Source organism: Ctenopharyngodon idella, chromosome 4, assembly GCF_019924925.1.
Source record: "Ctenopharyngodon idella isolate HZGC_01 chromosome 4, HZGC01, whole genome shotgun sequence".
NCBI classification, from domain to species: Eukaryota; Metazoa; Chordata; class Actinopteri; order Cypriniformes; family Xenocyprididae; genus Ctenopharyngodon; species Ctenopharyngodon idella.
In genome coordinates, this window is record NC_067223.1 from 19,291,782 (window position 1) to 19,319,711 (window position 27,930).

Genomic DNA, 27,930 nt, shown 5'->3' on the forward strand with positions numbered 1-27,930 from the left:
AGGAACATGTCTTACTTGGCAAAATCACGGTGACCAGTAGGTTACTAAGCAGGTTATGTAAATCGCCATTAAACAAAAGAAGAAGGAAGTAGAAGTTAGCGTCTGTTTCCATGGTGAATCATCGATTCGTGGCTCTGTTGAGAATGTCTTATGCTTTTTTGGAACTAGCATACCTCAAGTAAGCATGTTTTGGGTTCATCAACCGAGAGTTCAGGGTATATGTGAAGGTAAGTTAACCTTACTTTCTGGAATACCCTTCTGTATAAAGCCAAAAATGAATAACCATTAATGATTAAAAAAAAAAGAAGAATGCTCAATCCTGTTCAGCTCTCCTGGATCTTATGTCGTAAACCAGCACAACAATTGCAGCTGCAGCAGCCATGCCCATCAGAGCAGTGACAACCAATCGGATCACAGCTTCAACAGTATCACAACCACGGAAAGAGTCTGAGGAGTAAAAGCATGAAACTGAGATCAGCTCAGTGAATAAATGCTAATATCACTGCCAACATCAACTAATATCAGCGCTGACGTACCTGAACATTTGTAACAGAGTTGACTAATGTCCAGATGTTGAGTCTGTTCAGTGAATGAATTGTTCAGCACACAGCTGTAGGTGTTTTCATCCTGATATTCCACCTCCAGAGGCAGAGAGAGACTGATGCTGAAATCAGACACACTGGTGCTGGAGAATAAACTGTTTCCTTTATACCAGGAGAGCGTCGCTTGACTCACATTCAAAACTGAACACAGCAGCACATGTCTGGACACTGTTGATGATGAAGTTTGAGGACAGTAACAGAAGATGACAGGAACAGGCAGAGGAGCTGGAAAACACGAGAGAATAAAGATAAATGAGGATAAATGAAGATACTGAAGTAGATGAGAAAGAAACATTCAGAGAAATCAAGACTGATTAATATAATAGAACTTAGATGATATAGAAGTTAAACATAAACCTGGAAATTAATTTGCCAATTTAATGTTAAGGATCTAAAGAAGTATGTTATCTTTTAGATGTTATTTTATATAATAAAGCTGCAATAAAAAAAATAGAAAAACTCACAATAGACACTGAGAATGAAAACTTTCGTCATATGGTTGGTCTGCATTGGATAAAATCCAGTGTGTTCAGTTCTGGTGTTTGTGATGGTCAGAGATCCAGTCTGAGGATCCACCTGCAGTCTGCCTCTGAATCTCCCATCAAGAACATCGTCATTTACAATGATGCTGTTGACTGTTTTATTGAGTTCAGCAATTAAGTAGTTTCCAAACTGCCACTGAATCAGATCATTATCATTCTCCATTTCACTATCAGTGTGTAAAGTGACAGAGTCTCCCTCCATCACTGACTTCATTATCTCATCGTTATCAATTACACCTGAAGAACAAACAGAAAGTTTATTTTTTCAGATTTAGACTTTCAAATACATTTATTAAAGCAATACTACATTCATTAAAGTAAATAGTTTGAAAAGAATAACAGAATAAACTAGAATGTACATTTCCTGATGAAAATGTGAGTGGTGCTTGCAGTGGCAAAACTCAGCATTTGGTTGCTAGGGTGTTGCTATGCAGTTGATAAGGTGTTGCAGTGCAAAACTCAGAACTCGATTGCCCGGGTGTTTCTACGGTGTTCTGGATGGTTGCTAGGGTGTTGCTATGCAGTTGCTAAGGTGTGGCAGTGGCAAAATGGCACTCGGTTGTAGGGTGTTTCTAGGCTGTTGCTAGGGTGTTCTGGGTGGTTGCTACAGTGTTGCTATGCATTTGCTAAGGTGCTGCAGGGGCAAAACTTGGCATTTGGTTGTTAGGGTGTTTCTAGGCTAGGGTTAGGGTGTTCTGGGTGGTTGCTAAGGTGTTGCTAGGCAATTGCTAGGATATCCTGGGTGGTTGCTAGGGTGTTGCTAAGGTACTCGGGGTTGTTGCTAGGGTGTTGTAAGGCGGTTGCTAGGGTATTCTAAATGGTTGATAGGGAATTGCTAGGCAGTTGCTAGGGTGTTGCTTTGCATTTGCTAAGGTGTTGCAGGGGCAAAACTTGGCACTCGGTTGCTAGGGTGTTGCTAGGCAGTTGCTAAGGTACTCTGGGTTGTTGCTAGGGTATTCTAAATGGTTGCTAGGGAGTTGCTAGAGTGTTCTGGGCAGTTGCTAGGGTGTTGCTTTGCGTTTGCTAAGGTTGCAGGGGCAAAACTCGGCACTCGGTTGCTAGGGGGTTTCTAGGCTGTTGTTAGGGTGTTCTGGGTGGTTGCTAAGGTGTTGCTAGGCAATTGCTAGGATATCCTGGGTGGTTGCTAGATGGTTGGTATGGTAACCTGGGTGGTTGCTAGGTAGTTGCTAAGGTACTCGGGGTTGTTGCTAGGGTGTTGTTAGGCAGTTGCTAGGGTATTCCAAGTGGTTGCTAGGGAGTTCTGTGTTGTTGCTAGGCATTTGCTTGGGTGTGGCTGGTTGCTATGGTGTTGCTAGGCGGTTTCTAGGGTATCCTGGGCGGTTGCTAAGGTGTTCTGGGTGGTTGCTAGGGTGTTCTGAGTTGTTGCTAAGCGGTTGCTAAGGTATTCTGGGTGGTTGCTATGGTGTTGCTTCATTGATATCCCTCTCATCTATTTTTCAATGGAAGTCTTTGGGGGGGTTGCTATGGACCTGTAACTGGTTGCTAGGGTGGGGGGGGGGTTCTAAGGCATTGCATGTGTGTGTGAAAACGGCACTTGGGATTCAAATTCATGAAAATTCCGCCAATGTAACTCTATGGGATTTTTTTTGCCTGCTTTTTCATCCGCTGTGCGAATATCGTAGGTCCGATCACTTAGAAAAGTCAGACCTCTCCTCAATAAGCTGGTCGATTTGACACCTCTTTCATGGGTCTATGACAAACGGTGCGGGACGAGTAGTGCGCCAAAGTTTTGTGTGGAAGAAGAATAAGTATGCAAGAGAAAAATAGTGATGCTTTGTCAGAGGTAAGCGCCACTAATACGAAACAGATGAAACTGGTATTTAACTCACCATTGATGGTGACAATGAAGAACTTCTTCATACGGTTGATCTGTAGTTCATACCGTCCAGCATGTTCAATTCTGGTGTTTGTGATGGTCAGACATCCAGTTTGATGATCCACCTTCAATCTGCCTCTGAATCTCCCATCATAGTCATCATTTACAGTCACTCTGCTGTCTGCTACATTGATTTCAGCTATTAAAGTGTTTTCAGGTCCAAATCTCCACACAATCAGATCATTATTCCTCATTTCTCTATCAGTGTGTAAAGTGACAGAGTCTCCCTCCATCACTGACACTGGCTTCATCTCAACACCTGAAAAACAAACAGAAACAGTGTGAGACTTCATGATGGTTTACTAAAGTAAATGGTTTGAAGTCTACATTTGAAATAAATAATACTGTATAATACAACCACAAAATGGCTGCCATAGAAGGAAAATGGTATGTGGATTAATAATTGTATCTTTGTGTGATTTTGAATAAAACTGTCATTTACTAAACTGAAGTTCATTTGAGCTCCACACAACACTTTTCTTGAGAAAATTGGTTATTCGGATGAGAATAACGTCTCTGACGTCAACTAATGCTGCTGATATTTGAGCTTCAATGTAGTTATATAAAGGACATTGGGAAAAACAAGTTGCAGAAAGAACTAAACTCATAAAAAACATTGAAAACTCACCAACCAGAAACCACAGCCACAAACAGAACCAAACCATGTGAAAATCTTGTTTTGATCCACAAATATAAAAGGACAAACTCTTCAAAACAGGTTTAGTAATAAAATGACAGATGCACTGAAGTGAGAGCTGGTGTGTATTAAAGTAAAATTATCATACATCTTTAACCTCGCAGTATCATTTCACACTATCTAAAATTTGCCACAACTTCCTGTGTTTCCCACTGCTCTGCAAATTTTGCAGTCTTTCTTGTCTGACACTTCTGATTCAGATCATTAGCTTGATAGGAAAGAACTTCATGAACTGAACTAAATGTTTCAGATAAGAGAAACAACATGCAAAATGTGCAAAGCAGTGGGGCACCTGGACTGGATATTGATGAAGAGAGGTGTGACTGGGCTCTCTTGGGCTTGTTAAAAACCAGTTGTGCGTTTTGAATCATTTGTAGAGGTTTGATTGAGCATGTTGGAAGTCCAGCCGGAAAAGCATTTCAGTAGTCCAGTCTAGAAATGACAAGGCCCTGAAGGAGTTGTGCAGACCAGGGTGTGAATTATGGGGTTGGAGGGTTCTAACCCCCCTAAAGAAGGTGTGATCCCCCTTAAGGACGTCAAAACAAGATGTAGGGGGGTTGTAGAAAGTAGCCTACTTGTAATGTGAAGCTTTACTTGTAAATATGAAGACACATTTCTATAGCTCTGACTGATTTTAAATTGTTTTGGCTGCCCCTGAAATGACATACCTGCAAAAAATTCGACTGACACATCGCTGTGGTGCTTCAGTTCAAACAGGCAGAGCGCACGTGAACCGATCATCTCTTCCGCTTTACAACACGAAATAAACAAAAATGGATGTAGGATGAATGAATATGGTATGTTGAAAGATACAGTACAACTTACTGAAATCCGTATCATGTCATATGTAACATTAAACGATCAATCATTGTTTTAACTGCGGAAAAGCGCCAATAAAATAGCTTGTAAAAATGTCACATTTACCGTAACATTTACCTCAGAAAAGCCGTTCAATGTCAAAAAACTTGTTAGTCAGCTACAAAAATGAACTTAGAGAGGAGCATTTTGATATATATCCACTGTGACTATAGGCCATTGCATATTCATGTACTTAAAGGGTTAGTTCACCAAAAAATGAAAATTCTGTCATTAATTACTCACCCTCGTGCCAGTTCTTCGGAACACAAATTGAGATATTTTTGTTTAAATCCGATGGCTCAGTGAGGCCTACATAGGGAGCAATGACATTTCCTCTCTCAAGATCCATTAATGTACTAAAAACATATTTAAATCAGTTCATGTGAGTACAGTGGTTCAATATTAATATTATAAAGCGACGAGAATATTTTTGGTGCGCCAAAAAAAACAAAATAACGACTTATTTAGTGATGGCCGATTTCAAAACACTGCTTCAGGAAGCTTCGGAGCGTAATGAATCAGCGTACATACAAATATGTTTTTAGTACCTTTATGGATCTTGAGAGAGGAAATGTCATTGCTCCCTATGTAGGCCTCACAGGAGCCATCAGATTTAAACAAAAATATCTCAATTTGCGTTCCGAAGATTAACGAAGGTCTTACGGGTCTGGAACGCCATGAGGGTGAGTAATAAATGACAGAATTTTCATTTTTGGGTGAACTAACCCTTCAACATGTGCTTCAATACTGAATGTATAAAACCGTTTTACGACGGCCACCATTTAAATATTAAAATACAAGTAGAAACATAATTATGTCATTAAAAATTTATTATAACGTTATTAGAAAAACTTCTTTATGTGTAATTTATATGCAAGTAGCTTACAAATCAATTAATTTTAACCTTTAATATTATAATAATGTACCAGCTGAGGTTCCCTGTATAGTTTACAGCATTATTTGAGAGAGATTTTTTCTTTGAGGAAATTTGCCATGTACTGTAGGCTACCTGATAGGCCCCAAATTAATCATTATTGAATTTAAGGTAATCAAATCAAATCGCAAGCTTCTGAATCAAAATCGAATCCAATTGTGAAATTTGTGTATCATTATTTTTTTATTTATTTTTTTACTTGAAGCAAATGTTGTTTTTTCCATTTATTTTCTTGTGGGAGTGTTATGTTAAAATCACGAAAATTTTCTCATGGGGGACGATGCCCCCAGACCCCCCTACTACTATTTACCTTGTAAACATGTCACCTTTTTCACCACTTTGGAGTTTGCAGGTATGGGTCATATCATTAACATTACCTGGGAAGCTAAATTAAGAAAACCCGTCTCATCCAAGGATATGCATTTATTGCATGGATGGATAATGTTTAAAAATGCACGTGCACAGTTTAGTTGAATGATAAAGTTTGCCATACGTTTAATTTAAATTAATGCTGTTAAATTGAATGTATGAAGTAAACTGCGCAATATTTATCTGTCAATCTGACATGCGTTTGTTATCACATGCGTTTGTGTTCCTTTCTAAAGCAAGAGGCACTTTTTCCTTTCAGAATCACTATTGGCCGATAAAAAGTAAAAAAGAAAAAGAAAAAAAGGACTAGTTTATTGTGCTAGTACTTTTAAAATTTGCGAAGAAGAAATTATTCGATGTCCAATGCAGAAAAGCGAAACCGCATGAAAAGGCTGCGGCATGCGAGTAGAAGTGATGGCCTTTCATGAATAATTCCTCACTTTGTCTGCATTTGCTCAAAGAGTTTTAAAACATGGACTGTTAAAGGATAGTTCACCCCAAAATGAAAATAATAACATGATTTATTCACTCTCAAGCCATCCTAGGTGTATATGACTAACAGACGAACACAATCGGAGATATATTTAAAAATATCCTTGCTCCTCCAAGCTTTATAATGGTTGTGAATGGGGGGGGGGTCACATTTTGAAGTGTTTGAATTTTCATCTGAAAGTGAACTAATCCTTTAAGTGTACTGTGCTTTGCCATTTTTCAGACCTGGGACATTTTTGCACACTTACTTCCTGTTGCGTGCACGCGCTCTCAAGAGGCCAAGACCACAAAAGTGTGTGTATTTGGACAGGCCCCACATTTGACCCTCCAGTGCTGGAATGTTGGCGTTAGCTAGCTTTATCAATAGCTAGTTAAATTTGGTGCAAGATAACCGTTAGTAAAATAGATGGCACATTATAAATAAGATGTTGTCACACTTCAGTATTAACATGATTACATTATAATAATAGAACATACATTTTTATAAAACTCATGTAACTCGACAGTAAAGAATGAGTCTTTTAGCTTTATTCTGAACATTGTATTGGCATTTATTTCATAGGTCATTGTGGTTCACCTTGCTGAATCATTACAGATTATTATTGTCACTGTTACTGTGAAACAACATATTTACATTAATAAAAATATCAGTTTCATAAAAATTCATTGCTTTTCATGAGATGAGAGAAGTGACAGTAATACAGGAAGGGGCCCAGGCAGAGTTCAGTTGCTGTATGTGGCAAATTAAAGACATATTCCCTGACACCTTTAAGTGAAACACTGCAAAATTGGCTTTCCTTGTTTAGTATTTTTTGTCTTGTTTTCAGTCTAAATGTCTAAAAATTCTTAAAAACCCAGCTGCTTTTATTAGATAAGTAAAACAACATATTTTTTCTTGTTTTCTAAAAAAATAAATAAATAAAAATGAAGTGAGTTTTGCTTAAAACAAGCAAAATTATCTGCCAATGGGTTAAGAAAAATAATCTTGTTTCTGTTTCAAATCTTTCTTCTTGTTTCTGTCCTAAAGGTGAATCAAAATCGAATCCAATTGTGAAATTTGTGTCAATGCCCAGCCCTAGTGTCAATACATTTTTTATTTTTATTTTTTACTTGAAACAAATGTTGTTTTTTCCATTTATTTTCTTGTGGGAGTGCACCAGAATGCTTAATTTATATGTTAAAATTACGAAAAATTTCTCCTGGGGGGCGATGCCCCCTTACTACTATTTACTTTGTAAACATGTCACCTTTTTCACCACTTTGGGGTTTGCAGGTATGGGTTTTACAAATGCTACAAATATGGCTTTCAAATGAGAGATTGGTATTAAAGAGCACAAGTTATTCTAGGTTGTTACGTGCAGAACTGTTGGGTTAAATAATTAGAATCTCTGTTTTTTCTGAATTTAGTAGTAGGAATTGGTCATCCAATTTTTTATATCAGCTATGCATTCCGTTAATTTTGTGAATTGGTAAGTTTCATCAGGGCGCGAAGAAATAAAGAGCTGAGTATCATCAGCGTAACAGTGAAAACTAACGCCATGCTTCCTAATGATATCTCCCAAGGGTGGCATGTACAGAGTGAAAAGCAACGGTCCTAGTACTGAGCCTTGCGGTACTCCACACTGAATTTGTGATTGTTGTGACATCTCTTTGTTTACTACTACAAACTGATAACGGTCAGATAAGTATGATTTGAACCATGCCATTGCAATTCCACTAATGCCAACATAATTTTTGAGTCTATTCAAAAAAATGTTGTGGTCGATAGTATCAAATACAGCCCTAAGATCCAGTAACTCTCCAACCACGATCTGATGATAAGAGCAAATCATTAGTAACTCTAATGAGAGCAGTCTCAGTACTATGGTACAGTCTAAATCCTGACTGGAAATCCTCACAGATACCATTTCTTTCCAAGAAGGAACATAGTTGCGATGATACTGCCTTTTCTAGTATTTTTGACAGAAAAGGTAGATTCAAGATCGGCCTGTAATTTTCTAATTCTCTAGGATCAAGTTGTGTTTTTTTAAAAAGAGGTTTGATAATAGCCAGCTTAAAAGTTTTCGGTACGTATCCTAGTGATAAAGATGAATTCATGATATTAAGAAGAAGATCGATGACCTCTGGAAGCATCTCTTTCAATAGTTTAGTCAGTATAGGGTCTAACATACATGTTGTTGATTTAGATGATTTAACGAGTTTAGACAATTCTTCCTCTCCTGGGGCATAAAAAGCCCATAAATATAACTTGAAAAAAAAAAAAAAAAAAATCAGTTCCTGAAAATCATAGCGATCAGCCGACTTCAGATAACCATAACTTTTGTTACAGACTACGGCTTCGACGTAGTGACTCTCAGATGAGAGGAAGCCAGCTCACTCACCATAGGGTGGTTGTCAAGGTGGCCCACAGAGGGTCGAGTGCTTGAAGACATGATCTAACTGAAGCTCAGGGGAATGGAGGCTTCAGCATAGTGCCTCATACTCCCTCAGTGAGAGGAAACCACTCCACTCAGCCTAGGGTGGTTTATCAAGTAGGCTTAAAGAGGGCCATACACTTGAAATCGTGACCTTATCTGGAGCTCAGGATATCAGTTTTAACCTCAAGATAGTTTCTCTCGAGAGCTCACTGATGCTGAGGGGTTATGGCCGGAAAGAAACCATTTGTGTTTTCTAATCTTACAAGCGGTCTCTATGCTAATGCACTCTCATGACAGCTCCATAACACCCAACAAATCTACGCATCTCAAACTCTTCAGCAAGCTCCCTCTGTGAGCCCTATGATCTCAGTCTCCTCTCCGCCTCAGCGTGAGCGGGACCCGAGCCACCGGGCACAGAAACCTGTCCCTCTTCCCTCGAGAAGAGAGACAAACGAGACTGGAGCTTCCTCAATAGGAAATGTTCACAGCGCACACCAACAGCTCCCTCAGGAACTGAGCGTACATGCTCTAACAGAGAACGCACAAGTCATGTGTGTTATTGGGTGTCAAATATATATGACATAGATTGTGCACACAGCTTGAAATGTTTGCTTTAACAAACTATTTTTACCTTGATTTGAACAGCACACTTCAAATAAAACAGTCCCTGAAGACGAATAAGAGGATGTTCTCTAGGCGCCCCTTATATGGCCAATGAAATCTTTAGAATCGGCTCCAGGGCGGGATTTCCACTGAACTGGTTTGGGGAAAAAATCATGCATACTTTCTTGTTGCACTAGTATGACGTCATAGGCTGTCGCCAGCCAATAGGATTGTCGTGATTTTACAGTTGCTTCAGATATTAGTCACGCGGAGGCGAATCTTTAAAGATGTTTGTGTGCACTGTAAAACATTTTCTGCTGGTTAAACTTAGAAATGTAAGTTCACCTGCTGCCTTAAAAATCTGAGTTAACTCAACTTGAAAATAAGCTTTGTTTCAACTCAAAAATAGTCAAGACAACGCATTACTTTAAGTTAAAATTTAAACTTAAAATAATGCATTGTCTTGACTATTTGTGAGTTGAAACAAAGATTATCTTCAAGTTGAGTTAACTTATGTTTAGTTGAGTTAACTCATATTTTTAAGGCAGCAGGTGAACTTTCATTTCTAAGTTTAACCAGCTGAAAATATTTTACAGTGTGGAAATTACTGTGTTGTGATGGCAGAACTTTATGAATATTTAAATTGCAAAATGTTACCTGTTGATTGTTGCATGTTTTTTTGGCCATGGCCCTAATAAAAGTTTAATTTTATTGACAAGCCTTGTTTATTGTAAAATAATCAAGAAATATACATTTTACTAAGTTCTCATTCAGAAAAGTGCATCAAACAAAAATTAATTTGCTACTGAAAGAAGTTTCCGATCATTTATAAATAGTTTCTGTGCATAAACACTAGTGTTTTGCTGTTTAGACAGAATTACATATTAGACGAGGTTCAAAGGCTTTCAATGGTAGAAATTCTCAGCACGTTATCAACCACCATGCATTTAAATATGTATTTCACCAAGAATTCTGCTCATATATGTTTTATGAACATTATTTTTCGTGATTAAAGTGCAACCATTCGTGAGAAACAGAAAAGATGCGTCTCATTTTGCTTCGTATATCGTAATTCAATTTATCCTAAAAATGAATTTGGTCAAGTAGTAATGAGAGAAACTGAGCTTTTTAAAACTCAACGGGAATCAATTACTACGCAAAATGATGAACTGTGTCAAATTGCTCGAATCTCTGCACGCTGACGTCACCTGCTGGTCAAAATGGTGTAAATGACAAGAAAACAAGAAGACAAACAAACATGCAAAGAAAACTTTTTACTAACCATTAGCAAATGTTTTGATTAAAGTGTAATCTATTAAATATAATCTAAAATAAATTAAATCATAACAAAATATGAAATTGCCTGTATAATTTGTGTACTTTTATTCATTTGTAGTGCTAGTTTAAAGTGATTTTTTTTAGCTAATCAGGTCATTAACTATCACTCTGATTCCCTTACCAGTCCACTGACTACTGAACTAGGGAGAAGATTGAGACACACAGAGATATAGTTTGGATTTATTTTTCTTTCTGTTAATTATTCTCATCTTAATCATGACAAATTGTCCAAACACAGAAAAACTCCTGGTAAAGCAACTGAGATCCATGTGACGTACTATTATAAAGATGGCGTAAGTGGAGACTGAAGACATGAAGATTGAAGAAACATTCAGAGAGGAACAAATAGGTTGGTTTCATTCTCGAAGCTCATTTCCATCTCTACAGAAATGATTATTTTTGAAGAATGTCATACGAGTGTCCTAATTAAAGTTGTTTTATTTGACATGGAACAGGTCCCATGTAGACAGTTGAGATGATCACATGACTAGTCAAATAATGCTGCCTTCAAGTGAACCCACTTTCATGTTGGACATTTATTATTATGACATGTCATGCATTATTTAGGAAAAATAATATGGAAGTAGGTTGTAATGTATATGTGAGTCATTCCTGTTATCCAGTAACATTTTGGCTTCAAAATTATTGGAAAAAAAGGTACAAGGTATGTTTTTAGTATTATACCAAAATAGTGACGTTTACCTATTAGGAATACATTTGTCAAGCTCAGGGGCTCAAAAAATAATAATTCTGGGTAGATTGTTCAGACACTCGCCGTGAAGGTATTCCACTCTTATAGTTGTCACAAAATGTTAATGTAAATCTTAAACAATAATGAGCTAGTCTATAACATAATTGAGGACATGATAAATTTGAATGCATATATCAATAAAAAGGTGTGTAAAATACAAAATAGCATTTTTAATGTCTATTAGCTCTGCTTAATTGATAAATAAGACCTAATATATATAATTTAAGCCATTTCTTATAATCATAGAGACAGAAAAGTCACTGTATAACAGGAACGACTCGTGTATTTAAATGTGTATTTCTCCAAGAATTCAACTCTAATTTTCTCTGACATGTATTTTATTATTGCACGTTTGTGATTTTAGACAGCACTAGACTTTTATTTTGGTCTGGAGATGTGACGTCAAAAGACTGCGCCGCGCTCCTGCGTCTGTTGTGATTCGGCTGAAGAAAGGTTTGTGTTCAAAACTTTAAAGTGTTTAAATCAATGTAACACGTCCAGGTAACTTTATTGGGGTTTTTTTAAACACGATGTATAATGGTATAATTATTATTGAATTTAACATTGTATCGTTGTATCTAACATTAATGAACGTTATTTTTGTGAGTAAAGTGCATCCACATCCGCACGTGCTGTTCAAAGCAGTGTAATCTATAAATCATTTTCGTGTCTAAATATGAAGTGTCTGTATGATTTGTGTTTTGTATTAATTTGAAACGCTAATTTTTAAAGTTTTTGTCTAATCAAGTCAGTTAAAGTCATTACCTCACTCTGACTCCCTTACCAGTGCGCTGACTACTGAACTAGGGAGCTGATTGAGACCCATTTAGAGATTTAGTTTGGATTTATTTTTCTCTCTGTCAATTATTCTCATCTTAAACGTGTCAAACTGTTCAAACACACAGAAAAACTCCTGGTGAAGCAACTGAGATCCATGTGTCACTATTATAAAGATGGCGTTTATTAAAGAGGAGAGTGAAGACATGAAGATTGAAGAAGTATTCAGTGTGAAACAAGAAGATACTGAGGAACAAACAAAGATGTCGTTTATTAAAGAGGAGAGTGAAGACATGAACATTGAAGTATTCAGTGTGAAACAAGAAGATACTGAGGAACAAACAAATATGGCATTTATTAAAGAGGAGAGTGAAGACATGAGGATTAAAGAAGTATTCAGTTTGAAACAAGAAGATACTGAGACACAAACAAATGTGGTTTTTAATAAAGGGGAGAGTGAAGACAAAAAGATTGAAGAAGCATTCAGAGTGAAACAAGACACTGATGAACAAACAGGTTGGTTTCATTCTCAAAGTTGTCATTTGATCCTTATTAAAATGTCCATCTCTACAGAAATGAATGATATTTTTGGAAGATGTTAAGACATGTTGAGGATCACACGACCAGCTAAACAGTACACTTGCTTCTAGTGCACCTGGGAAGCTGCTCCTTCAAAGTTACTACGCCATGCCATACATTATATGGAAGCAACCTAAACAAAATGATTATTTGCGTAACTTTAAGCAACTACTTTTGATTTAAATGTAATGACAACATTCATTTCTGTCACTTAATTATGCAACAAAAGTGAACTATACTTTGGACTAGAGAGTTCAATTTAACTCTTTAGCCCACTTTATACTTCACTTTTTACGCGTACGCAAGGGGCAGTGTACAGTGCGCATGACACAAATTTCGTCATCAGAAGAGAAAATGCGTACTGTATGCGCACCCCCAGATTTTTGTAACAGTCGCGCATGCACATTTCTTTTTTTTTTTAGCAGTAATTTGTTTATGCAAAAGGTGGCAACTATGCCCTGGGGGCGTCGATTCACAAGGTAGTCAAAGAAAAACTGCATGAACAGACCAAAAGGCATGCAAGCTACAGCGACAATAGAGGCCTACATAGATGAGAGGTTAGAAAGTACCCTCATTTGTTCAACTCTAGCATGAAAGAATACAAAGATGTTTATACAGGTTGTAACTCGTGGCGAAAGATTGCTCAACTGCACGTGTCGAACACCCGTGTATGCGTACGAGTCGAACAAAGTATGCTGTGCGTTCGACTGTGAGCTTATGCTAAGGGTTGAACGACTTCAGATTTTTTTTTAAAGTCGACATTTATGTGATGAAATTTGAGTCAACGTTGACTAGTCCCTGACGTCATTAGTGAACAAATAGCCTGAATCTTGAGCTGACAGCCGAGACTTAAACGCGTTGCCTTGTGCACAGCTATGGCATATGACACAGCACTGTCCACATGCCTATTGCTTCTACATAACGGCTCATTTTTATCCGTTCTTTTGTCTTTGGGTCGTTGTATTTCGCACAGATTTCTGCTTGTTCTAAATCAAATACAGATTAAGTAGCACAGTAAAGATTACATTTAGATGAATGCATTAGTGAGAGAGCGATTACGTGTGTGAATTAATTTTACCTTGCAGTGACTCTCTACATTAGTGAAGCTGTGGGTTCTAGTTATTAAGAAATGTATGCTAGAACTTGTCAGTTTCTAAATCATTTTATTGAGAAATCCACTTTTTGATCTATTATACTTGAAGTTGGATCAAATAGATTGCAAATTGGACCTGTAAAAGCATAAATAACCCCTGACACAGTCTTTGTCATTTGTATTTGGGTCTTGAAGACTGCCCACTGTGCCTTCGTGGGTACCATCAGCTCAGCCAGCATCTGAGGGTGTCCCACAAGGTCATCAACAGCCAAGAGCGCAAGCTGCTGCTTGCCATTTCCTCGGGGAGGGTCGACGTCCGCAAGGGCACCTGCCCTGTGCCTGCCTGCAGCAAGTACACCACCCGCATTGACCGCCACCTAAAGGGCCATACCGAGTTAACAAGGGCGGCCCAGCAAGAGGCCATACAGGTGCTGAAGAGAAAGAAGATTATTCATGACCTCGCAGAGCTGCGAGCAAGCAACCCGACTGTGCCTATGGCCTCGACTCTGGATCAGGAGGAGGCTCAAGATCTGGAGGATGCCCCCCTCCCTCCGGAAGTGGAGGGGACCTGCGACAACCCCTGCTGCCAGCAGGCCAGCAAACGGCTCCAGGATCAGGTGGCGAACCTCAATAGACAGGTGAAAACACTGAGAATTGCTCTCAGAGACATGACCCGTCGCTACCGTCTGTTGAAGAGGAGATCACGGGCCATCCCCTCCACCCAGGTTGCCCAGGTCACAAGCAAACTTTTATTGGCTCTTCGCTCCCCTGAGAAGGAAGTGGAGGAGGAGGAAGACGAGCTCCATGCCAGGCCCTTGGGGGAATCGGGCAGCCAGTGCCCCCCGGACCAGCCCCCCATCACCCAGCCGTCATCTCAGCAGTGGGAGGAACACCCTTTCCCAGACCACGTGGTGGCGCTAAGTTAGTACCACACTCTGTTGCATCTTGCTCTGCGCCCTTACCCTGACTGACCCAGTTGTTCTTGTGTTGGTTTTTTTCTTCACAGATGTCCTCCTGGAAGAGTACTGGAGCCACCAGGAAGGCACCAACCTCACTCCAGAAGTCAAAAACAATGTAGCCTCAAAGGTTTTCCACATCCGCCATTTCATTGCCTACATGGCGGCAGGGAGATCAGACCTGGCCAGTCTGACCTTCTTCAACCAAACCAACCGGATGGGGTCCTGGCTCAACTCACTGACCCAGGCTAAAATCAGCAAGGCAATCATCCACCAATACCTGAAAAACATTGTCCACTTCCTCGATTACCTGGCCGAGACCCCGCCACCCACTTGTCTGCTCTCAAAATTGGTGCTGGTGGGCATCAGGAGGGAGGCCAGGGCAATGTTAAAATCGTTTTGGAGGAAAGAAGTGGAGCCTGAGGTTGCGTTGAAACAGGCCAAGGAAGACCGCCTCATTCCGAAGGCAATGTTAAAAGAGTGCCTCTCCTGTGCCAAGCGAATGATTCCAGAGATTCTGGGTAAGTTTTCACCTCCTTTTAACTATAAAACTTGTGGCATTCCCAAAGCACTCCTTAAAGGAACAGTTCACCTAAAAATGAAAATTTTGTTATTTACTCACCCTCAAGTTGTTCCAATACTGTATATATTTCTTTGTTCTGCTGACTACCATGGGGGATGAGATCTGCTTGCTTACAAACATTCTTCCAAATATCTTCCTTTGTGTACAGCAGAACAAAGAAATATATATAGGTTTGGAACAACTTGAGGGTGAGTAAATGATGACAAAATTATGGGTGAACAATCCCTTTAATGCTTCTCTCTTTCTTTGTGAAGCTTGCCTCAGGAAGTCGGGGGACAAGAAGGACCAGTGGTCATTTTATGGACACCTCACCGCGTACCTGGCCTGCATCTATGGCCATCGCGGAGGGGTGTTCCAGAATATGACTATAAAGGAGGTGGAAGAAGCCCAGCAGACCATCAGAGAGGGCACCTATGTTATCACTGTGAGTGGTTTTATTTCTCTTTCTCTCTCTCTCTGCACAGTTTTCTCATAAAACTCTCCCTAAATGCTTACACTGCTTGTCACTGTCTGCAGATATCAGCTCACAAGACCAACCAGGCCTTTGGGGCAGCCCAGCTAGCCATGGATGCTGAGGAGTATGGATGGCTTGAGGAATTTTTATCAATGAGGTCCACCTTGGTGGGCGGGAAGGATGCCCACTACTTTTTTTTTACGTCCAAGCCCAGCTCCTGCAAAAATTTGAACCAATATTTCCAGGAGGCATGGGCTGGCATGGGCTTGCCTGGGACGCCCACGTTCACTGATGTCAGGACCTCCATCGCCACCCATGTAAGCATTCCTGTTCATGTTTCTGATGTATGTGTGTGTGTGTGTTTGTTTCTAACTTTTCACCTATGCTTTTCCTTCTCCATACAGGCAAAGAACACCCACAGCCCCGACGACTGGTGTAAAGTGGCAAAATTCATGTGCTACGATACCTCCAAAACTGACCGATTTTATGCATTGAACTTAAATGAAAAGCAGACAGTAGAACACCGTCGCTTGTTTGAGTCAGCTGTGAAGGGTGAGAAAACCACGCCAGTAAAAAAAGTGGAGACCCGGAAGCGTCCCGCCACCTCCAGGCCAAAGAGGGCCTGCAAGCGGGCAGCCAGACTGTCCCCCTCCGCCACCCCTCCATGGACGTAAGAAGGCCCGGAGTAGAGTAGGTGGGTTCGCTGACTCTTTGCCTTTCTTGTTGTTTTCAGGACCAAGCCCAGTGCTTTTTTGGGGGGCTGTATCTTCAGTTTAAGGGGTCAATCAAAAGCACCTTTTGTACTTTTTTTTTTTTTTTTTTTTTGTGTGTGTGTTCAATTTAAAGCTGCTGTCCATAACTTTTTTAAGTGTTCAAAATGTACAAAAAATATATAATGAGACTGTACAACAAGAAACCATTTGGTTTTACCCTGAATCATTATGGTACTTATAATAATTGTTTATATTCTGACAATTTTAGACTGGTCTGGTAGGAACCACTGCAGAGTAACACAGTATCTGCGTGACTCGTCATAGACATAAACAGAGAGAAGTATCCGGCTACAGTGTTTTTCCACAAGACGCATGCAGTACTGCTAGAGCGCCAAAAGTTACAGACTGCAGCTTTAATGTTTTATAGTTAAACTTTGTTCTAGTTATTGTTCTGAATATTTATTTTCGAATATTTTTTTTTATTAATGTTCAAGTAAAGCTCTGTAAAGTTTCTATTGTCTTGTATTTTTTTCTGCAAAATAAATTGCATATGGTATAGGTGTCCATTTGCAATTTATTCAATGCGATCGATTTAATAGGTCAGTGGGATGATTGTCCACAAACCTGGAAAACCATTCCCATTGAATAAATTGCAAGTGGACACATACTGTATCTGATTTGTTGACAGGGGAATCTTGGGATAATAATAATTAATAAAAAATAATGAATATTATCTATAAATGCAGTGTCCACTAGGGGTTGCACCGACTAGTCGACTTCAATTCTCTGCCATGATGCTTTAAGCTTGACGTCGACTAGTTGCTGATCCTATAGAGAGCGCAACAGCATCAGAAATTTTTGAAGTCCACATTTACACTCCGTTTACAAAATGACAAATAAACAGGAGAATGCACGTTTTAAACAGCTTATTGTACAGTTAAGTTAATCGTCGTTCTAAACTAAGCTCATAGACTTGTACATCGCGCGCACAGAATCATTCAGTAGCGCGGAAATGTATTGTCCACACTGTTCTGTGATTTCTCAATAAAATAGCTCAGAAAACTGAAAAGTTCTAACATATGTTTCTTAGTAACTAAAACCCACAGCTTCACTAATGGAGAGAGATGCTGCCAGGTAGAATTAATTCACACACACAGTCGGTGCCCACTGAATATCCATTTCCAATGTATTTATTGGGGCCAAGATAGTAGCTTTATGGACATGATGGTTTTTCAGCTTTCCTGTTGAAATATTTTGATTAAACCTATTTATCAGCACTCAGCAGGGCCCCCTGAGTCTGTAGCACCATGTTTTCATCCCAATTCTACTGCCCACAAAGCCGTTATTTTGTACAATGGCATAAATTGCATGTGGGATCTCAGCTGTGGAAGGACCTAGAGCCTCCAAACTTGCTCTCCTGTCTAAGTCTCAGTTCCATCTATTAGAATGCAGTTTCAAGAAGATTGAAGAAACTTTTTTCCAACCCCAAAAAACTATAAGCCATACCTTTTGAGATTTTTGGGTGTAAATTTTTTTTTCTTTCCAAAGTTCAAGTTTGGTGAACTTTGACCTGTGAATTTGCATCACGTGAAGACAGAGTAGAAGATCGATATGTTATGGCGTGACCCCTTGGCTGACTTAAAAGAATAATATTTTTTGCAGGAAGAGTACTTTACAAAAATTTTTTTCAAGTCGAGTAGATTGTATATTTTTACATTTTGAATGTATTACTGTATGTTAAATGTTGAATTCGTGTTTATAAAAAAGACACTGCAGAGGATGACGACATATCACGATCGTTACACCGTTCAATGAAATTTCGCATGCTCAAAGTCTAGTGTGACCGTGGCATTATGCAGCACATTTGACTTTCCGCAAGAGGCTTGTTCTTGCGCATCAAGCAGGTTCAGTTGAGCTTCTGTTTATGTTGGCTGATTAAAGTTTATATGTGAGTAAAAGCCTAAATTAAATCTGTTCATCATATAAAGCGATTGAGTCTCTTCAGAAAATTTGGACTAAACCCGCTTAATTCATATGGATTATTTTTGCGATCTCTTTGATTTTTTTGAATAGTCAAAGTGGTAGTTGGCAGCTGTCTATGGAGAGTACAGAACCGGCTCATATTTAATTTATACTAAATACCTTAATTTGTGTTCTGAAGATGAACAAAAGTCTTACGGGTTTTTAACATCATGAGGGTGAGTAATTAATGACAATTTTAATTTTTGGGTGAACTAACTCTTTAACATCATGTCAGCCTTGTCGACAAACATACTGCTGTTCTCTAGTAATGCAGCACCTAGTGAAAGAAAAATTAATATATGACATGTCCTGTAGCGGACGCTTAAATCGGTGCAGATGAATCGGCAAAATTTTGCATTTTGTTTTTTTTTGGTTGCACCTCTTCTGTTGGTAGAGCACCACTTTAACATTTGAGACATTTATCTAAGAGAATGTTTTAGCAATGTTGTCAAAAGATCTAATAACACTACAAGAGAGACTTGGCTGCAACCAGATGCCAAACGCAAGTCATTTGTAACTTTAATAAGCACAGATTCTGTGGTATGACGGCTTAAACTCTAACTGAAATTTTCGACAATTATCCATACTGTTTTCTGCTAATATGAACATAGTTTAGAGGACATTGTGTTTCTAATATTTTAGATGGAAACGGGAGAATTGAGATTGTCTATAATAAACCCATTTTCCTTGGTAACACTTTTTGTTTTGTTTTGTTTTGTTTTACATCTGCTTGAAAGTTTTTGAGATGTGTCCTAAAGAAAGCAAAGAGTTGAACATATTGAGAACACCTCTCTCAATAGCTTAGTTGGTATAGGATTTAGCATACATGTTGTTGGTTTGGATGCTTTATTTTGGTGTTAATGCTTTTCTAAATGTTTTGATGTCTGTTGCTTTGTGATATTAAACTGAGGCTAATTTATATTCGTCTTTTTTTCACCTTTTTTCACCTGATAGCGCTGAAAGAGGAGAGCCAAAATCTCAATGAAAATCACCATGATTTCATAACTTTTAGCTGCTCTGAGACTGAAAATACTTCCTCCCAAAAGACAAGAGCTAGAAGTCATTTCACCTGCCAGAAGTGTGGAAAGAGTTTCAATCATCATGAACGCCTTAAAGCCCACATGAGAATTCACACTGGAGAGAAGCCTTTTACCTGTCAACAGTGTGGAAAAAGTTTTGCTGAAAAAGGGAACCTTAAAAGACATGAGAGTTCACACTTTAGAGGGCCCTTTCACCTGCCAAGAGTGTGAAAAAAGTATTACTCTAAAATACAGCCTTAAAGCCCACATCAGAATTCACAATGGAGAGAACTTATTCACACTGTGGAAAAATTTTCATCCAAAGAGAAAGCCTTAAAGTCCACATGAGAGTTCACACTGGAGAGAAGCCTTTCATATGCACTCAATGTGGAAAGAGTTTCAGACAAAAAGTAACCCTTAATTCCCACATGATAATTCACACCGGAGAGAAGCCATACATGTGATCAGTGTGAAAAGAGCTTCAGACAAAAAGTCACCCTTAATTACCACATGAGGATTCACTCAAGATAGAAATGTTTTGTGTCATCAGTATGGAAGGAGTTTCACAGTTAAGGGAAGCCTTAAAGGAACACTCCACTTTTTTTGAAAATTGGCTCATCGTGTACTAAGACTGACGGAAAATGAAAAGTTGATATTATGCAGCGCCTGTGACCCCCTGCTTGCACAGGGAGCATGCCTTGCAGCCATGGAGGCATTTGTGAGAGACGCTGCGTAATATCATTGCACCTGCTGCAGCCATGGTACGACAGCAAATTTCCTTGATTATTACGCCGGAATGAGAGTATAGTTCCTAGCCATATCGGCCTAGAAAATCGCAACTTTTCATTTTCCGTCGGTCTTGGTACACGATGTAACTACAGAAGAGTCAAGTTTTAATTAGGAAAAATATCTAAACTCTTTGGTCATTTTTGAGTGAGATGCTAACGGTCTAATCAGATTCAATGAACTATGCTAAGCTATGCTAAAAGTGGTACCGTCAGACCCAGAGATCGGCTGAATGGATTCGAAAACGGTAAAACTCAACTGTTTAACTCTAGGGGAGTTGGAAAATGAGCCTATTTTCAAAAAAAGTGGAGTGTTCCTTTAATACGCACATAAGAGTTTACACTGGAGAGAAGCCTTTCACGTGTCTTCAGTGTGAAAAGAGTTTCACATATCAAACAGACCTGAAATGTCATTAGTAAACTCTTTCTGGGAAAAAATTTTAGGAAAAGGAGCAATCTCAAAAATCACAGATTTTTAATCATCTTCACAGATGATTTAATTTGTGGTCAGTGTCAATGGGGTCAGATTATACTGTGTGAGAGAGTTTGGAGTGCTAAAAAAGATGCGACAGATGACAATTTTGAAGTGAAATTCAAAAGTATTTACAATATTTATGTGAGAATGAAACAACACAATAAAACTAAAAAACTTAAGCTGTTAAAAGCATAGAGTCCATTGGTTCTGTACCATAAATCAGTCCTTAAGAGTCCCAGCATGCTGAAAGTCCTAATGCGAATGTGTCCTCAAGAGTGATAATCCAATTAAAGTGAAGTGCTTGGCTGGAAAGGTAAGTCCTTAAAAACAACTCCTCAATCCAGCTATTTGGTAGTGATGGGACGGTTGATACCGAGGCTCCGACGCAGTTTTCAAAGCACTATTTTATCACACTGTACCGATGCTTGTATCGAAATGACAATACCACGTGATTGATGACGTTTGAAGCTTCGAACGTCATGCAGTATTGGAAAGTCGGGACAGCTGGTTTAAAAAAATTGGAGCTTCATGACCCCACCTGATGCATAAAAGGAAAATGCATTTAATCATGTTTTATTTCTGGGGTCTCGGAGACCCTGAGCAGAACACCCAAAATATTAAAAGTTAAAAGCTCACCCAAAATATTTTTTCAATCCATTGACCGGGCTACACATGATTGTGCAGTTGTGGTCTCATTGGCACAAATTAATTTAAATGAGATTAGATCAGATTAGATAGAACTGTATTGATCCAAGACAAGAGTGATTACACTCTTGTATGTCACGGACTTCCTAAGCTTTGTTTGGTCACGCTTTTTCAAACCGTAGATCTGCTCCGCGATGATTTGTTAGGTATGGTGGAGAAAACAAGTCTGACCACCAGATGTCGCTAATGCGCACTGTGTCAAAAGCTTCGAGTAATGAGACGTTTTTCGGCACAATTTGATGAAAGCCTTGAACGCTTCAGAAAGCCTCAGTTTCCCATCACCACAATTTGGTGATCACCATGGGGTCAGTTTGACTATTGACCTTGATCGTTTGTCATGCTGCTTCCTTTATGCTGGCTATTTCCTGTTTTCTGTCATGTGATCAGTCACATGACAGGCAGACCAGACTCATTTAAAGACATACAAGCTGCGTCCGAAATCGCGTACTGAGTAGGTTCAACATTTGAATGTAAATTTACTTCACGACTGTTGAAAAAAAAGTTTGTTCTATATAGTACAAATGCATGTAGTATGAATGAATTTGGATGTACTACATCCTCCATGTTGTTACTGTCACATGACCTATCAGCGTCAGTTACGTCCATTCACAAATCCTCTCCCGTGGCCTCATGGGATAGTAAAGTGTCCATCGTATGCACACTTCAGAATCTCGCCAGAAGTAGTTAGTCATCCAGGTACTGTTTTTTTTAATGCTATAAATTTGGACATACTACTCTGTTCGCATACTATTTTTCGCGTACTATATAGTCGAGAAGTATTTGATTTCGGACACAGCTACACACATTAAAATGGGTAAGAGGAATAAAATGGCTAAGACAACATGTAAACCAATTCAAACTCCAATATATATAAAACCATCACGCTATATATTGAGTTGTATAAAACGTGTCTTATGTGACACTGTCACATAGTCCTCCCTTAGCTTACGGCCCCCCGTGGAAGAACTAGACCCTTCAGAATACTGTCAGCCATAGTTCATAAAGTGGGTATCCTCTAATTTTGGCCTACATGGAATTACAGCCCAAAATTGGCCCAAGTGTTCTTAGACAAAATTTAACTAGATCAATGCCGGAAGCAGTCCAAAACTCACCCAGAAATTAGCCATAACTGGCCCACAACAGTGCCGTAATCCCCAGATGTCAGCCAGAGCTCAACCACAACTTATCCAGAAGACCCAGAATAAACACCACTTAAACAACATACTCTAAAGTACACACTACACCTAATAGTTTGGGTATTGACATATCTACCAAGTTCACTAGACCTTGTAATGCCACGGCATATAAAGCTCAGTAAATTTTGCATGGTTGAATTTTCTGTAATGTCTATCTTTAACTTTACTGGATATACTGTAGCTAAACATTTAACCTCAAACTAACTTGGCAATGTTCATTTTTGAAAAAAGATCCATGCAGCGACTAAAAAGATATTGAAACTTCAAGGTGCATTTCGTGCAACTTAGAGATGTTAGTATTTTTCTGTTTTGCACAAAAGGGCTGTAATTTTGTTTCTGGGATATCTTTTGAAAAACATTTCCAGGTTTGTATATCCAAGTACTTTAACAGTTATTTTAATACACTGGTCCACAGATGAAGGATTAGCTTTCAGCACCATGGACAGCGACCATGCATTACAAAATTACATCAGTCTTTCTAAAAAATTAACCTGCCAAATTCATCTGAGGTACAACTTTTAGCTGTAGTACATTCGGTGAGGTGAAAGAAATACAGTACAAACAACTAAAAACAATCTGTTCCACCATGTAAAATTGGAACAAACTGTGAAGCGTAGTGTGTACTTTACAGTATGTTCAATCATTCTAAAGTTGTGTAAGGGCAATTTTTGTAATCATTAAAAATATATTGAAGTTGTAAAGTGAAACTTGTACCATGTCAGACACAAATGTGTCTTCATAAAAATGAGCATCTTCAAACTTGAACTGGGTGAAAAATTGGTGTATGTAGTATGTTCTGTAGGCTAAAAGGGAACAAATACAGCATGTTTTAAAAAAAATACTTGAAAACCTTATACAACTGGTAGATGTCTAAGATATATAACTCTAAATATCAATATTTTTGCACAAATTGAATCAAAACTTGGGTATAGTGGTTAAGTAACATAGTTCACTTGATTTTGTTCCACAAGCTAGATATATTTATGTGAACTCAACTAAATAGACTACAGATTTGATATATTTTCATTATTCTCAGCTGGATTTTGGTGGTGTTAAATTCTGGACATGCTCTCTTGTTGAATTTGGATTTTAGGAGACTTGTACTTTCCTTTGCTAATTTGTTGATGTTTTCAGATAAAAAATAAAACGAGTAAAATAGTAAATATAGTGTTGTATTCAGTAAAATACAAAAAAGGCACTTACAAAACACTTCAATTTATGTATTTATATAAACATGTACATGGTAACAAAGTGAACAAAACATATCTGCTACAAAACATAGAATATCATAAATTATTTACAAGCACATGATTAATCTTCAGGTGGGACCAAGAAGAAAATTGGAAATATGATGAAAATTTTTTTGACCATGTTAGTATAGTTTTTTAGGATTTTTTATTTTATTTTTAGCATTTGCAGTGTTCAAAGTTTTAGTTCACCCAAAAATGAAAATTCTGTCCTTAATTACTCACCATCATGTCGTTCCACACCCATAAGAACTTCGTTCATCTTTGGAACACAAATTAAGATGTTTTTGATGAAATCTGATAGCTCAGTGAGGCTTTACAAATCTTTTGTTTCGAATCAGTGGTTCAGAGCTGCCAAAGTCACATGATTTCGATAAGTGTTTCGAAATTTCTATGGTTCACCACTGGGGGCGTGACTTTAGCAGTTTGATACACGCTCCAAACTGCTGATTTGTTAAGCTTCAAACCCATCATATTTCTCAAATTTGATCTGTCTCATAAAAGGATATAAATTAAAAAATTAAAAAAATAAACTCGCAATTGCGTGATATAAACTCACAATTCTGAGATATAAACTCGCAATTGCGTGATAAAAAGTCACAATTCTGAGGTAAAGTCAGAATTGCGAGATATAAAGGCGCAATTGCGTGATATAAAGTCAGAATTCTGACTTTTTTTTCGCAATTCTTACTTTTTTTCTCACAATTGTGTGAAACTTTTTTTCTCACAGTTCTTACTTTGCTTGCGTTTCTTTCATTGCGACTGACCTTCAGGATTGCTGCTTCGTTATTATTCTACATAAAATGGAAGACATCATAAAGGATTATTTTTAGCGTGGATTAACCAATAAAGAAATTTTGATTTTACTGGAGGAGACACATAAAGATTATGCAGGAATATGCATATAGCATGTTTCCACGGTAACCTTGTACATGAGTACAGCTTTCAAGGAGAAAAAACAGGTTTTACTGCCATCTAGTGGGCTTAATACTAAAACACCAATACCTATCATGTTTCATCAAGTTTGCAGCTCAAGTCTAGTGGCTCCATTCAAGGGTAGAATCATGCAATTCTGCAAATGACAGTGGAAGTATTTGGTGAATAAAAGTTGTTTTTAACAGAATGGATACATTAATGAATTTGACACAATAATAACAATATAATAGTAATAATAATAAGAATCAGCTGTGGCGGAGGCGCAAAAAAACAGACGATGCTGAAGGCTATCGTTGGATGCACCAGAAATGTTGGATGTCCAGAATTGTTACACTGTCCGTCAGTTAATTGCGAGAAAAAAAGTCTGAATTCTGAGTTATAAACTCGCAATTCTGACTTTTTTTCTCGCAATTGCGAGTTTATATCTTGCAATTCTGACTTTATAACTCGCAATTGCGAGAAAAAAAAGTCAGAATTGTGACTTTATATCACACAATTGCGAGTTTATATCTCAGAATTGTGACTTTATATCACGCAATTGCGACTATATCTCACAATTCTGACTTTATATCTCAGAATTCTGACTTTATAACTCGCAATTGTGAGATATAAATTCACAATTGCGAGAAAAAATGTAAGAATTCTGAGATAAAAAGTCGCAATTACTCTTTTTACTTTTTTATGTAGTGGCGGAAACGGGCTTCCATAATTCTGATAATAATGACAAGTGGCGAAATGTTTTCTTTCAAAGGAGTCTAAAATGTTTGAAGTCCAAAAGCTTCATAAACTATGTATTTTAATTTAGGTATGCCATTTCTTGGATTTGGGTTCCTAATGGGGACGCAAGTTACCAGGTTAAGATATTAGCTGTGTTATTAAAACTTATAATACTTTTAAACTTGACAGTATTTACTCTCTCTTGGTTATTTCAGTGTCAAAGCTAGAGAAAGTCTAAATTTTTGTAATGCTTGTATGCAGTAGTGTGATTCATTGTTTTGCTTTCTTTTTTTAGCCAAAGTAAAGATGAATTTGACTACTAAATTTTTTTTTTTCAAGGTTTATATAGATGTTGTGATATCCTCATCACCATGAATTCTTTTGTCCACATGTGAAAAATCTGATATTGTGACAGCCCTACTTGACAACATGTTTACTTGTGTATTCTCACTAAAGAAGAATCAAATAATGCAGTGCAATGATAATTATTTTATTCAGTTTATGTCCTTTTATTTATAAACTTCCATTCACGTTGTGGCATTTCACAGCAAGAGAGAAGATCAACTAATATTCTGATTCAGAGGTATCAATATTTGGAATGCAACAACGCCTCCATACAATCGAAATTAAAGGGCGTCTCTCACAACCACTCAATATTTGAAACTATAGCAAAGGAGAAGGTCAGGTGGGGCCACAGGAATGTATGTACTTGACAAAAGGAGATATCAGATTTGGTCCACATTTAGCTACGGTGTGAATGCAGCCTCGACTTCACACAGAGACATATTTTCTGGTGCCATTTTAAATGTCCAAGCCATTTAAAACTCTTTCCACACAAAGAACACAAATAAGTTCTCACATTTGCATGGCTTTTCATGTGTATCTTTAAGTGTGACTGCAAAATAAATTTTTTATTACACCGATCACAATTAAATTGTCTTCCTCCAGTGTGAATGCGCAGGTGATTTTTAAAATTGGTCATTTTGTTAAACTTCTTATTACACACAGAACACTGCAATTTCTTTCCACAATGAGTCTGTTCCAAATGATGCTTCAAGTCTCTTTGATATCTGAAACTCTTTTCACACTGAAGACACGTGAAAGGCTTCTCTCCAGTGTGAATTCGCATGTGAGTCTGAAGGTTTCCTTTTTGTGGGAAGCTTTTTCCACACAGTTTGCAAGCGTAAGGCCTTTCTCCAGTATGGCTTCTCATGTGGGAGTCAAGGGATGCTTTATATGTGAAACTCCTTCCACACTGAGTGCATGTATAAGGTTTCTCTCCAGTGTGAACTCTCATGTGAGTCTTGAGGCTTATTTTATAGGTGAAACTCTTTCCACAGTGATGACATATAAAACAGTTCTCTCTTGAATGAATCCTCATGTGGTAATTAAAAGATATTTTACGTGTGAAACCCCTTCCACACTGATCACATGTGAAAGGCTTCTCTACAGTGTGACTTTTCACATGGGAATTAAAGTAGTTTTTATATGTGTAACTCTTTCCACACTGTTTACATGTGTAAGGTTTCTCTCCGGTGTGAATTCTCAAATGGACTGTAAGGTTTCCTTTTTGAGTGAAACTCTTTCCACACTGTTGGCAGGTGTAAGAGCTCTCTCCAGTGTGCAGCTTCATGTGGGTATTAAGGTTTTGTTTTTGGGTGAAACTCTTTCCACACTGTTGGCAGGAGAAAGGCTTCTCTCCAGTGTGAACTCTCATGTGGACTTTAAGGTTTCCATGATGACTGAAACTTTTTCCACAGTGATGGCAGGTGAAACTCATGTTAGACTTGTTCCGACGTCTTTTTCTTGGGGATGTCTTTTGAGTCTCTGTGGATTTTTCTCCAGTCGTGAAATCATGATGATTTTCATACTGATCTTTCCTCTTCAAATCAGTAAGTTCTTGACTTTCCTCTTTCAGTGCGATCAGGTCTAAAGCGGAAAAAAAAAAGTTAATGTTTAATGGCACAAAGCAATGAACATCAAAACCAAAATAAAGCACCAAAACCTACCAAAAAACAGCTACAAAAAGAGGCATTTCCTGTAATCTCAGAACCTCTTCTCTTTATTGTTTGAAAAAAAAAAAAAAAATTAATATATATATATATATATATGGACATTCTCATGCTGAGAAAAAAAGTGGAAAAAGGAAAATTTACATATCTTTCTAATCTAA

General features: G+C 38.1%; 3 protein-coding genes across 9 annotated transcripts in view; 1 reads left to right on the forward strand and 2 right to left on the reverse strand.

Annotated features, from left to right (window-relative positions):
• The window catches only part of LOC127510591 (gastrula zinc finger protein XlCGF57.1-like), an 80,024-nt gene that overhangs the window by 31,109 nt on the left and 20,985 nt on the right, over nucleotides 1–27,930 (forward strand). For 2 of the 5 annotated variants that reach the window (XR_007929678.1, XM_051890293.1), the window contains exons 1-7: nucleotides 11,881–11,953; nucleotides 12,406–12,793; nucleotides 14,145–14,870; nucleotides 14,956–15,426; nucleotides 15,743–15,912; nucleotides 16,005–16,259; nucleotides 16,347–16,636. Coding sequence is in view for 4 of the 5 variants with exons in the window: in XM_051890293.1 (XP_051746253.1) it covers nucleotides 12,454–12,793; nucleotides 14,145–14,870; nucleotides 14,956–15,426; nucleotides 15,743–15,912; nucleotides 16,005–16,259; nucleotides 16,347–16,616 (2,232 nt within the window). In the remaining variant the exon portion in view is untranslated. Of the gene's footprint in view, nucleotides 1–11,880; nucleotides 11,954–12,405; nucleotides 12,794–14,144; nucleotides 14,871–14,955; nucleotides 15,427–15,742; nucleotides 15,913–16,004; nucleotides 16,260–16,346; nucleotides 16,637–16,923; nucleotides 17,742–19,631; nucleotides 21,136–27,930 lie in introns of those variants that run through there. The other 3 variants (XM_051890289.1, XM_051890291.1, XM_051890290.1) reach the window with 3 other exon arrangements.
• On the reverse strand, nucleotides 38–1,358 carry LOC127511406 (CD48 antigen-like). The gene is made up of 3 exons (XM_051892217.1): nucleotides 1,067–1,358; nucleotides 537–827; nucleotides 38–447 (listed from the first exon to the last, which is right to left on the reverse strand). Exons 1-3 carry the CDS (start codon nucleotides 1,356–1,358, stop codon nucleotides 314–316), a joined length of 717 nt encoding a protein of 238 aa, XP_051748177.1. The 3' UTR covers nucleotides 38–313.
• LOC127510642 (gastrula zinc finger protein XlCGF26.1-like) overlaps nucleotides 26,242–27,930 on the reverse strand; it is a 172,765-nt gene continuing 171,076 nt past the window's right edge. For all 3 annotated transcript variants that reach the window (XM_051890492.1, XM_051890494.1, XM_051890493.1), the window contains one exon: nucleotides 26,242–27,686. In XM_051890492.1, coding sequence (XP_051746452.1) covers nucleotides 26,500–27,686 — 1,187 coding nt within the window. In that variant the 3' untranslated portion in view covers nucleotides 26,242–26,499. The remainder of the gene's footprint in view (nucleotides 27,687–27,930) is intronic.

Excerpts from the sequence above, each read along its gene's own strand:
- LOC127511406 (XM_051892217.1), bottom strand. The coding sequence starts at position 1,358 with ATGAAGTCAGTGATGGAGGGAGACTCTGTCACTTTACACACTGATAGT. Across the intron at positions 828-1,066 it reads TTTCATTCTCAGTGTCTATT|CTCCTCTGCCTGTTCCTGTC; the intron begins GTGAGTTTTTCT and ends CGTGTTTTCCAG. Across the intron at positions 448-536 it reads ACTCTGTTACAAATGTTCAG|ACTCTTTCCGTGGTTGTGAT; the intron begins GTACGTCAGCGC and ends TTTACTCCTCAG.